The sequence below is a fragment of the Cetorhinus maximus genome, chromosome 13 (assembly GCF_964194155.1).
Source record: "Cetorhinus maximus chromosome 13, sCetMax3.hap1.1, whole genome shotgun sequence".
Lineage (NCBI taxonomy): Eukaryota > Metazoa > Chordata > Chondrichthyes > Lamniformes > Cetorhinidae > Cetorhinus > Cetorhinus maximus.
Genome location: NC_135891.1, coordinates 76,780,163 through 76,794,422, shown reverse-complemented (window position 1 = coordinate 76,794,422; position 14,260 = coordinate 76,780,163). Strand labels below are relative to the sequence as shown.

General features: G+C 42.0%; 1 protein-coding gene and 1 long non-coding RNA gene across 20 annotated transcripts in view; one reads left to right on the top strand and one right to left on the bottom strand.

The window, feature by feature from the left end:
- Nucleotides 1-2,692, top strand: part of LOC144688728 (uncharacterized) — a 114,821-nt gene extending 112,129 nt beyond the window's left edge. Inside the window, exon 5 of the long non-coding RNA XR_013578466.1 lies at nucleotides 2,268-2,692. This is a non-coding gene — a long non-coding RNA (uncharacterized LOC144688728). The remainder of the gene's footprint in view (nucleotides 1-2,267) is intronic.
- The window catches only part of eps15l1a (epidermal growth factor receptor pathway substrate 15-like 1a), a 389,837-nt gene that overhangs the window by 322,157 nt on the left and 53,420 nt on the right, over nucleotides 1-14,260 (bottom strand). Inside the window, exon 1 of one of the 19 annotated variants that reach the window (XM_078555613.1) lies at nucleotides 11,784-11,813. The exons of the other annotated variants lie outside the window; for them this stretch is intronic. Within the exon in view, the coding sequence (XP_078411739.1) occupies nucleotides 11,784-11,798 (15 nt within the window). The 5' untranslated portion in view covers nucleotides 11,799-11,813. Of the gene's footprint in view, nucleotides 1-11,783; nucleotides 11,814-14,260 lie in introns of those variants that run through there. 19 annotated transcript variants of the gene reach the window in all.

The window sequence follows — 14,260 nt, the reverse complement described above, 5'->3', positions numbered from 1 at the left end:
ATATGATTTCTAATTTCTTCCATGGCATCACTGTCAAGATCACCAGAAGGAATGGAAGTATTGAGGACCCAGTGTCTATCATTCCCAAATCAGATGTAGAGTAAAACGCCCTCCATTGTAGAACATTGCCAGACACAGAGCAAAGTGTCCTCTGTCTGCTCACAATGCTGACTTATTCCACTCTTAGACAATCACCATAACCGCACCAGTATCCTAAGCCAGCCATCCTTACCACTCTATGAATTGTTCATGTAGTCCCAAATTATGGGCAATTTCTACCCCAGTTGAGTAAGAGTTGATTTAAGACTGCCTAAATTACTTTCAATGAATATTCCTACATTCACCAGAGGAATTTCCATTTCATCAGCCTAATCCATGTCACATAGATGGAATGACAGTGTTGTACCTGCGATACCACCTCAGTGTTTCCTCCCTTCACCCAAAATTCATGCAAATTTAGCAAATTTTTCAACTCTTATTTGTTCTTGGTATTTTGATTTGAAAATAAACTCATCCTCTGCCCACACTTTTTCTTTAAGCAGCTCTTTAGAGTAAAACGATATGGAAAAATCTGCCTTAGTAACCACAGCAATAAGATAAAACACTAATGAAAACCTGAGTCACATCAGCTGAGGTAATCCTAGAGAGAACATTCCACTGAAAGTTTCTACAATGTAAGCTGCTATATAAAAACGAAAATAGAGTTCAAACTTGCTAAACAAGGAGACGAATACAAAGTAATCACCCACTGACCTGAGTCAAAGCAACGGGTCAACTCATTCAGCGGCCCTTTTTGCTGGATCTGTCAGAACTATGCATCGACTTCAGGTTAGTGACTGTATTGCTGCACGAGTCACAAAACACTGCGATCTAATCTACACTATAAAGGACACAAAGACACAAGATTCTGCAGGTAACAAAGATTACACTAAAGTCCCAATCCCTCATGTCAGATATCATATGTAATCATAATTTGAGTTATTAGTCTTTAAAGTAAAAGTTATCTTCACTTGAGCTCTTCAAATGCTATTTTGTGGTTACTTTATTTCCTCTCTCCAAGCTGCATACCATTTGAGTTTGAGGGACAATAACACTAGGGAATCTTGATATTAATGGTCTTATTATTCCATAACAAGATGTTATGGTCACTTATACTGAAGGATGGGACAATATCCCTCATTACTGCACAGTAAACCTAGGGACAGGGTGGTGTCGAAGGACAACACAATCTTCCATCATTTGTAGAACAGTGGTTCAGGCTGGCAGGATGCCAGCTGGAAAGTCCTATAGAATGAGAGTTTGAGGTCATCTCAATTCAATTTCCAGAAATGTGGCTTCATTGCCTTCAAACTGCTGAAATTCATGTGTTCACACAGAAAAGCTACAATGGAAGTGTCAGACTGGCATCTTCTAAGGTTGCAGTTAAGGTACATCAATGGAGTGGTGAAGGTGGTCAAACATTTCCCTGTATTCCACCTTCCATGCTTGAATAGGAGTGCCTCCAGCACCAACCTTCCTTGCCTTGAAGGTAACAAAAAAACCTCTGCAGTGTGAACTTGTTTTGCTTTATTAACAGTTGACAAAATCAGGTCATATCTTGCATTTGTTAAGAGTAGCTTCACAGTTCATTAGAGTTGCATGCTGTCTTAAGAGGTCAAGTGCAAGTTTAAAAATGTGGCAATCATAATAATTATATTACATCAAAACTGAGAACGTACAACAGGCAGACTGTTGGTTGCAGGATACTGATGAGGAGGGAGTGCAACAAGGATCTACGCTGTCAAATACACTGCAGAATTAGTAAACTTGAGAGGAAACAGATTAAGCAGCTGTTTATTGGGACAAAACCATGTGCAAGACAGACACATGGAGGAATCCTCGCAATTTCTAGAGTTGCGCACATTGTATAAAGCAGATACTCAACTTACTTCAGCAGCCTTTTTCTGACATCTGATACAGTTTGTTATGTACAAATGTTGGAAGGAGAAAAGAGGAGAGGTGAGGAGGAAATCATTATGATTTCAGGTTAAGAATTGAAGACGCTTGTGATCTCCATCCACAGCAACATAATGCAGATCATCAGCTTTCAACTCTTTGAGAAGGCAACCTGCATATTCATCCTTTAAATGTTTCCACACTTCAATTAGTTAGAAAGTGGATTTGGAGAGTAAGAACTTCGTGCCTAGAAGATAAAATCATGTTGAAAGAATAAGGAAAACCAAACCAAAACTTCAGTAAGTTCCCTTATTTCTTTGTTTATGTTTCAGAAGTAAACCAAACTGTGTCAAGGAGATAACTAAGTTCACGTTCAGATGTTCTCAAAAGCTGAAACTTGAATAAGATGTGCCCTAACAGTGATCAAGTAAAGGTGTAAGGACTCCTGCATTAGTTACTTTATGAATCAAGGAACTTAATGAGACTACAGGTTGTCTAGAATTAGTTTTGTGTGTTGTGAATCTCCTCAAACAGGATAGACATCTAACATTGTCTATCTGAGATTTAATTCCTATAGGGTTTAGTTACCCCCTGCTTCAACCCTCAACTTTCATCTTTCTCTAGCTTCTCTCCAATCTCCTGTCATGCCCTCTCTGAGCTCTCTTGTCCATGAGACCCACCTTCTGTTTCCTCGATCCTATTCCCATTAAACTTCTGACCACCCACCTCCTTCTACTGGTCCCTATGTTGGCTGATATTGTTCACTGTTTACTCTCTTCAGATGCTGTCCCCCTCTCTCTTGTCATCATCATCCCCTCTTCAAAAAACTAACCCTTGAACCAATCATCCTTGGAACCTACTGCCCCATCTCCAACCTCTTTCCTCTCCACAGTCTTTGAACATGTTGCACTTCCCATCTTGCCCGGATTGCCATGTCCAAATCCTTCCAATCATGTTTCTGCCCCTGGCACAGTACCAAAACAGCTCTTATCAAAGTCAAAAGCAATGTCCTGTGTGTCTGTGACAAAGGTACCCTATCCTTCCTTGTCCTTCTCAACCTGTCTGCAGCCTTTGATATGGCTGACCACACCATCCAATATTTCTCCGCTCATCCGGCTGAATGGAACTGCACTCACCTGGCTCTTAGCTATCTAATCATAGCGAGAAAACACATGCAATTGTTTCTCTTCCTGCTCCCACTGTGTTACCTCTGCTGTCCACCTCAGCACCACCTCTCTCAATCCTCCATTGTTGCTAATTTATCAGACTGCTTCTCTGACATCCAGTACTCGATAAGCAGAAATTTCCTCCAATTAAATATTGAGAAGACTGAAGTCATTACTTTCAGCTCCACTCCAAAAATCCATTGCCTCGCTTCCAATCTCATTCCTCTTCCTGACAACTGTCCGAGAGTAAACCACATTGTTCGTGACCCTGGTATCATATTTGAACCTGAGATGAGCTTCCAACCAGATAGCCGCACCATCACAAAGGTCGCTTATTTCCTTCTCCATAACATCACCCCTGCCTTAGATCACCTGTTGCTGAAACCCTCACTCATGCCTTTGTTAACTCTAGATTTGACTATTTCAACGTGCTACTGGCTGGCCTCCCACCTTCTACCCTCTGTAAACTTGAGGTCATTCAAAACTCTGCTGCCCTATTCTTACTCACCCCAAGTGCCATTCACCCATCACCCTTATGCTCACCCCTATGGTCCCCAGTCAAGCAATGCCTTGATATTAGAATTCACAGCCTCGTTTTCAAATGTCTCCAAGGTCTCACTCCTCCCTATCTCAGTAATCGCCTCCATCTCCCAGAACCCTCCAAAATATCTGCGCTCATCTAATTCTGGCATCTTGAGCATCCCCGATTTAAATTCCTCCTAGTGGCCATGCCTTCATTTGGCTAGGTCCAAGCTCTGCAATTCCTTCTCTAAACCTCTCCAATTCTTTCTCTCTCTCTTTCTTCCTTTAAAACCGACCTCTTTGATCAAGCTTTGGGCATCTGCCCTAGTATCACCTTGTGTGGCTTTTGGTCTGGTTTTGCTTATAGGGCTCCCGTGAAGCACCTTGGAATGTTTTATTGAGTTAAAGGCACTACATAAACATTATAAAGAACACATTTTTTATTTTTTGGACTGTGGCTTTAAGACCAGACTGTGGCTTTAAAAACTACCATGGCTGCAGTTTAAAAGAGATCTTCACTAGAGCAGGATGAAGAAAATCTGCTATGTTGCTATCTCCTGGAACAGAAAGGTGCTGGAACGGAGACCTGGTTTAAGAAGGAACTGCCTAGCGACAGCTTTTTGATTAGCTCCTGACCAAGTGGCCAGTTTCGGTGTGAAGGTAGTGCAGTAGACCAGCTCCTTGCCTGAAAACAGGAAAGGCCTGAAGCTTCTCTCTCCTGTGTTGTGTAAAACTCCAATAATCCTGCCATAATCCTGCCTTAGCTAGCTGGCTATTCCTCACATCACTGTATCCTACTTTCTTTGAGAAGCCCCAGTCAGGAGGAAAAGGGGAAAAATCACCAGTAGAGACATTAAAAGCAAGTTTCAACCCAAGAACCACAGGCTGCAAGTCTGGGAGACCACCTCGTGTCAGTCACAATAACCTGCGAGAAACTTGGAAGAAAGCAATCAAAGTCAACCCATCTAATCCTGAATTCTGGATTGGTGCTATTGAACTGTTTTACCACACCCTTAAGATCCATGTTTTGTGGTGTGTCTGTGTGTGTGTGTGTGTGTGTGTATATAAAGGGGTTTAAGAAGGGGTGGAGTTTAAATTATAGAATTACAAGTTAGCAACTCACATTTCTTTCTTTTGCCACTGGTTACAGGCAATTTGTTTAATAAACAGTTATTTACTTGTTACGTTTACGACCCAGGTGCTCGTATTCTCTTAACCTAAATTAGACAGTTAAGTAGATTTGGGGCAATTTGGCAGTCTAATCAAACTTCTCACATTTGTCATGGCTCAGGGAGTAGTGGGCTTGATTCTACAGCGCACTATCCCCATTGAGTCGTGACAATATAAACTGATTTAGTTTAATTGCCAAGTTAAAGTGAACGACCAGGTCTATGTAACTCTATGTCAGAGTAACTTGTCATGTTACTTTTATGTCAGAGCTCTGAAAGACAGTGATAACAGAACCTGTATCTGCAAGATCGTGGCATAGTGATAATGTCACTGGGCTTGTAATCCAGAGCACCAGGCTAATGCTGTGGGAACATGGGTTCAAACCCCACCATGGCAGCTGGTGGAATTTAAAGTCAGTTAATAAATCTGGAATTGAAAGCTAGCCTCAGCAATGGTGACCATGAAACTGTCATTGACTGTTTTTTTTTAAAAAACCATCTGGTTCACTAATGTCCTTTAGGGAAGGAAATCTGCCAGCCTTACCTGGTCTGGCCAACATGTGACTCCAGATACACAGCAACATGGGTGACTCTTAACTATCTTCTGAAATGAAATGAAAACTATCAAGCCATTCAGTTCTAGGACAATTAGAAACGGGCAATAAATGCTGGCCTTGCCAGCAACATCCACATTCCATGAAAGAATTTTTTTTTAAATCTCGCCTTCGAGGGATGCAGTGCTGGAATGAACTCAAGTCTCCCAGGCAAGCTCAGACGTTCCCATGTAAAGTTTTCTGAAGAAGCTTAGGCAACAAACATCAATTTAAAGACCATGGCTTGATGCAGATGGCAGAATTTGCAAAATCTAAGCACAGCCCCATGTAAGGATTCAAAGCAAAATACAATACTCTGAAACAGAATCATACTAAATACCGAAAGTCAACTCAGAGAAGGGAAACACAAAAATAATGCAAGTTGGAGCCAGTCAATTCCCAAACAGAAAAAAGTTTCCCCCCCACCAAGAACATCACTTTCTGAGATAGCAACAGCAAAACACTTGCCAACAGAAAAAGAACAGGAACACCTGATGATCCTCGTGGATCTTAGGAAGTAGAGGAAGATCATGCAGCTTACATGGCATGTTAGTGTTCCATTAATTCTTTGTTGCTGGCTTATCCAAATACAACATTTACATAATACCTTTAAGAGTAAAATGTCTCAAGGCACTTCACAAGGTTGTAATCAGATAAAAATTCACACCAAGCCAAAGAATTTATAACCTAGTCAGCTGAAGGCACAGGTGCCAATGGTGGAGTGAATGAAGCAGGGTATGCACAAGAGGCCGAGGTTGAAGGAACACAAGAATTCTGAGGGTTGCAGGGCTCAATTAGATTACTGAGGCAGCAAAGGGTGAGGCCTTGGAGGAATTTCATTACGAGGATTTTAAAAAAAGGAAGACCAGAGCCAATGCACCGTAGATTAGCGAGCACAGGCTTGGTGGATGAATAGGACCTGGTGAGAGTTGGATAGGGGAAGAAGGGTTTTGGACAAGCATGAGTTTGTGGAGGGTAGATAAATTCTGAACAATAGGAAAGCAATATGTTTGCACAATTAGTTGGTAAATCTCAAAGAAGTGTGGATACCGCCACACAACAAACACTGCACACAGTTATCAATTCTCACGTGGCCTACCAAGATGGACAGCAAGAAAGGTAAAACAAGGTAGTTTACACTTTCCCACACTGGCCCATATCCTTCGGCATCCAGAACATATCCATCTCGGACTTAAATAAACTCAATGACTGAGCATCGACAGCTCTCTGGGGCAGAGATTCATAGGGTGAAGAAATTTCTCCTCATCTCAGTCCTGAGTAACTTGTTCTGACACTGTGACCCCTAGTTCTAGACTCCAGCCCAGGAAAACATTCTCCCAGTATCCACCCTATCAAACCCCTTAAGGATTTTTATGTGTTTCAGTGCAACGCCTCTTACTGTTCTAAAACCCAGGGAATGCATTTCTAGTCTATTCAAAATGTAATGTAATTCCTATATTTAAGAAGGACAGAGCATGTCCAGGGAATTATAAACCAGTCAGTGCACCATCAGTGGTAGGAAAAATAATGGAACCATTAGCAGAACTGAAGAACTAGAAACAAAAAATATAATAATGAATAGTCAACAAGGATTTCAAAAGAGAAAATCTTGCTTGACCAACCTTACTGAATGCCTGAGGAAGTAACCAGCGGAAAGATGGCAGAATGTATTACTAGCTGGCTTCAAGACAGAAAGCAGAGAGCAGATAAAGGTTGTAAGAGTGGTAGAAAGTGGGAAGTGGTGTTCCACAAGGGTTAATGCTGGAACCACTGCTGTTTACAATTTACATTAAGAATCTGAACTTTGGAATCAAAAACACAATTTCTAAATTTGTGAATGACACCAAATTGGGGGACAGTTAATACTGAGGAAAGCAGCAACATTAATAAACTTGCAGTATGGGCAAAGAATTTTATTTATTCCCATACAATTCACACACAATACATATGATCGTGGTCACAGCATGTACGTCAACCGCAACATTCAAATATATCAGTATATATGGATTGTTGTTATATGTTTGTGTGGAAGAAGGAAGTCCTAAGCATTTGTTTAAAGGTTAACTCCCCTCAAGGGAGAGAAGGGGGAGAAAGAGAGAGAGAGAAATGTGTCATGGCTTATCAATAAGAAAGAAAGCCAGAAAGCTGAATCCTCATGTTATACACTGAGATAATTAATTAATTACCATACATGAGTTTACACATTTACAATGGGAGAGTGCTGATTCAAAAAGGAGAGCAAGAAGGACAAGTGTTGAAAGCAGTACTTGAGATTATCTTAGAGCATAAAAGAATGAGAATGATATGAGAGGCCGATGGTCAGATATTTGCTAATACATTATTAAGAATATCTATCAAGGAGAAATTTTTCACTTCACACTTGAACAAAAGTTTTGCCAAACAGATTAATATGATTAGGGGTATTGAATTCCACACATCTAGGCCAGTGCATATTGATTTATGAGCTAAAAGTAGTTTTTGGATTGACCAGATATGCATTATAGGAATTTCTGGTAGGGTAAGTTGAGTGGCAGAATTCAATTGAAACATCTGTTGAAAGATGGCAGCAATTGATTGGAATGAAATCGAAACCATAGGGAGAGCAGTCTGTAAAAAAAAATGTAGATCTTCAATTTTCAAAGTCTTAAAAAAAATGGGTCAGTACTGTCAAAATAGCCTTTTGCCTGTTCAAATTGCTATGGCTTTCTTCTGTAACAGAAGAATAGGATGTGTTTTTGATTGGCGGTATGCCCACAAATTATTAGTCGGTTATACACATCAAAAGAAAGGAATTATATACAGTGTAAGTTTGAAGGAATTATTTAGGTATATGTTTGAACTGGCAAATGACATCTCAATGTACAGAATATTCCTATGCAACAAGAAATATTTTGACACTTTTGTTATTTGTTTATTCCAAATCAAAAACTCATATCACAACATCTAAGAATGTTGTAGTCTTCGTTTCCTCATTATCTACTCATTCTATCTCAATTCCAAATTGAGAAGCAGTCAGTAGTAGTTTTTCAGATCTGAAGCAAATAAAATGTGTCTTTTGTAAACTTTGGGATAGTCTAAATTAGCAAATGAAAGTTGTGCCACAGCTTAGCAAGCCCATAAAAAACAGACCAGGCACTAGGTTTTATTTAAATAATAACAAAAAGCTAAAAGCTACTGCGGATGCTGGAAATCCAAAACAAAAACAGAATTACCTGGAAAAACTCAGCAGGTCTGGCAGCATCGGCGGAGAAGAAAACAGTTGACGTTTCGAGTCCTCACGACCCTTCGGCAGAACTGAAGTAATATTAGGAGAGAGGTGAAATATAAGCTGGTCTAAGGTGGGGGGAGAGAGAAGTTGAGGGTGGGGTGGTTGTAGGGATAAGCAAGCAGTGATAGGAGCAGATAATCAAAAGATGACACAGACAAAAGGATCAAAGAGGTGTTGAAGGTGGTGATATTATCTAAGAAAAGTGCTAATTAAGAATGGATGGCAGGACACTCAAGGTACAGCTCTAGTGGGGTGGGGTGGACAGGCTAACAAAGTATTAGTTGTAGATTTAAAAATAATGGAAAAAGGTGGGAAAAGAAGAATCTATATAAATTATTGGGAAAAAAAAGGGGGAGGGGGAAGAAACGGGGTGGGGATGGGGGGAGGGGGAGTTTAAGATCTAAAGTTGTTGAATTCAATATTCAGCCCGGAAGGCTGTAAAGTGCCTAGTCGGAAGATGAGGTGCTGTTCTTCCAGTTTGCGTTGGGCTTCACTGGAACAATGCAGCAAGCCAAGGACAGACATGTTGGCAAGAGAACAGGGTGGAGTGTTAAAATGGCAAGCGACAGGGAGGTTTGGGTCTTTCTTGTGGACAGACCGCAGGTGTTCTGCAAAGCAGTCGCCCAGTTTGCGTTTGGTCTCTCCAATGTAGAGGAGACCGCATTGGGAGCAACGAATGCAGTAGACTAAGTTAGGGGAAATGCAAGTGAAATGCTGCTTCACTTGAAAGGAGTGTTTGGGCCCTTGGACGGTGAGGAGAGAGGAAGTGAAGGGGCAGGTGTTGCATCTTCTGCATGGGCATGGGGAGGTGCCATAGGTGGGGGTTGAGGAGTAGGGGGTGATGGAGGAGTGGACCAGGGTGTCCCGGAGGGAACGATCCCTACGGAATGCCGCAAGGGAGAGTGAAGGGAAGATGTGTTTGGTGGTGGCATCATGCTGGAGTTGGCGGAAATGGCGGAGGATGATCCTTTGAATGCTGAGGCTGGTGGGGTGATAAGTGAGGACAAGGGGGACCCTATCATGTTTCTGGGAAGGAGGAGAAGGCGTGAGGGAGGATGCGCGGGATATGGGCCGGACACGGTTGAGGGCCCTGTCAACGACCGTGGGTGGAAAACCTCGGTTAAGGAAGAAGGAGGACATGTCAGAGGAACTGTTTTTGAAGGTAGCGTCATCAGAACAGATGCGACGGAGGCGAAGGAACTGAGAAAATGGGATGGACTCCTTACAGGAAGCGGGGTGTGAGGAGCTGTAGTCGAGGTAGCTGTGAGAGTCGGTAGGCTTGTAATGGACATTGGTGGACAGTCTATCATCAGAAATTGAGACAGAGAGGTCAAGGAAGGGAAGAGAAGTGTCAGAGATGGACCATGTGAAAATGATGGAGGGGTGGAGATTGGAAGCAAAATTAATAAATTTTGTCCACCAATATCCATTACAAGCCTACCGACTCCCACAGCTACCTCGACTACAGCTCCTCACACCCCGCTTCCTGTAAGGACTCCATCCCATTCTCTCAGTTCCTTCGCCTCCGTCACATCTGTTCTGATGACGCTACCTTTAAAAACAGCTCCTCTGACATGTCCTCCTTCTTCCTTAACCGAGGTTTTCCACCCACGGTCGTTGACAGGGCCCTCAACCGTGTCCGGCCCATATCCCGCGCATCCGCCCTCACGCCTTCTCCTCCTTCCCAGAAACATGATAGGGTCCCCCTTGTCCTCACTTATCACCCCACCAGCCTCCGCATTCAAAGGATCATCCTCCGCCATTTCCGCCAACTCCAGCATGATGCCACCACCAAACACATCTTCCCTTCACTCTCCCTTGCGGCATTCCGTAGGGATCGTTCCCTCCGGGACACCCTGGTCCACTCCTCCATCACCCCCTACTCCTCAACCCCCACCTATGGCACCTCCCCATGCCCATGCAGAAGATGCAACACCTGCCCCTTCACTTCCTCTCTCCTCACCGTCCAAGGGCCCAAACACTCCTTTCAAGTGAAGCAGCATTTCACTTGCATTTCCCCTAACTTAGTCTACTGCATTCGTTGCTCCCAATGCCGTCTCCTCTACATTGGAGAGACCAAACGCAAACTGGGCGACTGCTTTGCAGAACACCTGCGGTCTGTCCACAAGAAAGACCCAAACCTCCCTGTCGCTTGCCATTTTAACACTCCACCCTGTTCTCTTGCCCACATGTCTGTCCTTGGCTTGCTGCATTGTTCCAGTGAAGCCCAACGCAAACTGGAAGAACAGCACCTCATCTTCCGACTAGGCACTTTACAGCCTTCCGGGCTGAATATTGAATTCAACAACTTTAGATCTTAAACTCCCCCTCCCCCCATCCCCACCCCATTTCTTCCCCCTCCCCCTTTTTTTCCCAATAATTTATATAGATTCTTCTTTTCCCACCTTTTTCCATTATTTTTAAATCTACAACTAATACTTTGTTAGCCTGTCCACCCCACTAGAGCTATACCTTGAGTGTCCTGCCATCCATTCTTAATTAGCACTTTTCTTAGATAATATCACCACCTTCAACACCTCTTTGATCCTTTTGTCTGTGTCATCTTTTGATTATCTGCTCCTATCACTGCTTGCTTATCCCTACAACCACCCCACCCTCAACTTCTCTCTCCCCCCACCCCCCACCTTAGACCAGCTTATATTTCACCTCTCTCCTAATATTACTTCAGTTCTGCCGAAGGGTCGTGAGGACTCGAATCGTCAACTGTTTTCTTCTCCACCGATGCTGCCAGACCTGCTGAGTTTTTCCAGGTAATTCTGTTTTTGACTAGGCTTTATTTCTAGTATTATGACACAGCCGATGGTAAAGGCTGAGTTGTTCAAATCCCAGGAGGAAACTTGGAACAAATGTCATAACCCATTTTTGCAATTTGTATGTTTCAAGATGCAGGCTTTGAATTTCAGTAGCAATAAGACCACTCAGTCTCAAGAGGTTTTTTATAAAACAAAATTAACCATTTGTTAGTACAAGAAAGATTATAAACGCATACATACATCAAAAAATTACTACTACAATAACAAAAATCCCCTAATTAATCTGACTCTCAGTTACACCTTCGTTGAGGCAACAGTAAAACTCATAGATTGATCAGACCTCTGGCAAAGCATACCCTGGACAGACACATTCAAAATGAGTTTCTTTCAGCTTTGGGTCCTTGCAGACAGACTTGAATCTTACAGGCTGGAGGCTTCTCACGCTTGTTGGATCTTAAACCTTACACACAATCTCCTTTCTTCTTTATATATATCTTTCTCTTTGAATGTAAATTTTCCATTGTATCACTACCTTTTTTGACAATAACATCCTTTCATCCCACCAACCTGAAAAAATAAACACATTGCTTGACGTCTTCTAGCTAGGCGTAAGATTCCACCAGCAGTCTTTTTAACAAATGCAAATTTACACTTTACCTTCTACCCTCCTTACGTTGGCCTAATTAACATCTCAAAACTACTATACATCAAAGCACCCAGACTAGCTGGCTTTAATCCAATTAAGACACACACAGACACAACCATAGGCACAGACCTCACTAGAACACTACTTTAAAAAATAATTTCCAATAACATTATTATATCTTCTTGACACTAGAGGGTTGGGATTGAAAAGTAGGGAAGTTATGCTAAATCTATATTCAATGTTGGCTACCCCACTCTTAGAATGCTGAGTGCAGTTCTGGTTGACATATTATAAAAAGGATATAAAGGCACTGCTGGGAGCTTTTTACAAGGATGATATGAGAAATGCACTAGTATATATAGCAGGAAAGGATTAACAAGGCCAAGGGGGTGACCTAATCAAAGTATTTAAGATTATGAAAAGTTTTGATAGAGTGGATATTTCTCTTGTGGGAAAAGCATAACTAGTGCCCATCAACATAAGACAGTCACCAAGTAATCTAATGGGGAATTCAGAAAAAGCTTCTTTACGCAAAGAGTGATGAGAACGTGGAACTCATTACCACAGGAAGAGGTTGAAGCAAATAGTTGAGATGCACTTAAGGGGAAGCTAGGCAAGCATATGTGGGAGAAGGGAATAAATGGTGATGATGATAGATTTAGACGGAGGAAGATGGGAGGAGGCTCCAGTGCAGCATGGACTGGTTGGACCTGTTTCTGTGCTGTATATCCTATGCAATCTCCCTTCCTAGGGTAACCTCCTCATCCCAGGAAGCAATCTGGTGAACCCAGTTACTGAACTGTGATTAAGGAACTGAGGAGTCATTTTCGGGAATTCAGCACTGGCCTATTCATAAACATACAACAGAACAGATACATTCAAAGCAGGAAGGCAGAAAAGATCTGCAGGTATGTTTCTAATTTAGTATTAGAATAAAAATTCTGCGATTTTCTTTGAAAATACATCTTTCCTTCAGGCAATGCAGAAGAGAAAAGTCTCTCTATCAGTAAGGAATGATGTAAATGTTTGAACTGGCAATTGGTATCTCAATTTTTACAATATTCCTATGCAAAGGAAACCCAGTAGAACATGACATTGATATCAGGCTGACAAAATTGAGTTTAAACACAAAATGCATTAGGAGCAAATGTTGGTCACAAACAGATATTCCACAGTTTCTATAAGTGGGTGATATCGAGCTTCAGAATCAAAACATGTCGTCAAAGAAAAAGCATCATTATTTTAATGACAGCAACAGTAAAACCACACCCATCAATATGTAAGTTATGATGATTTAGAATGCACTGCCTGAAAGGGTGGCGCAAGTAGATTCAATAGTAACTTTCAAAAGGGTGTTATATAAATACTTGAGGGGAGAAAACTTACAGGGCTATAAGAAAAAGCAGGGGAATGGGACTACTAGTACAGGCATGCAGGGCCGAATGGCCTCCTTCTGTGCTATATGATTCAGTTAACATCTGATGAAGGGAGGGAAAAACAGGAAGGAGAGAGGCTAAAGGTCTTCCTCTTCACCAATCTTTTTCCCTTCATTCCCCTTGCCTTCTTCTAGGTATATGCTAGTATATCTCATCCAAGCCCTAATTCTTCACAGATGAGACACAGAGGAGTTACGAAGGCTTTTGGCCTTAGGAGGCACCACATCTGCTTTCACCCTCCATCTACATAAATATATTTCCCAAAAGGAGTCAATAACTTTATGCTCTCCACCCCATGAAGCGGATGCCAATTTGCAGCACCCCTACAGAAGTGAAGACCAGCTAACTCCACAATACTAACAAACAAATGTGGAATCTGGTGGATTTTATGGGTCAGTTGCATCCTACCTTACAAACTCAGCCATTAGAAAAGCTCAATTTTTCCTATTCAAGGTACTTTTCCCCCACTACCGTACGGCAGCCTGCAACTTGACTCCTGCTAAAGCCACTCTGAACACACGCATTGTACACAAAGAAAAGAATGTTTCCTCAGATTTGCCTTTCTTTCACCTTCATTTGGAGCCTTCCTACAGCAGAGTTCTTCAATTTTTAAAAATTCATTCTTGGGATATGGGCATTGTTAGCTAGCCAAATCTTTATTGCCAATCCCCAGCTGCCCACGAGAGGGCAACTTCTGAAAGTTGTTCTTGAACTGCTGCAGTTCATGTGGAGAAGGTATTCCAGGATTTTT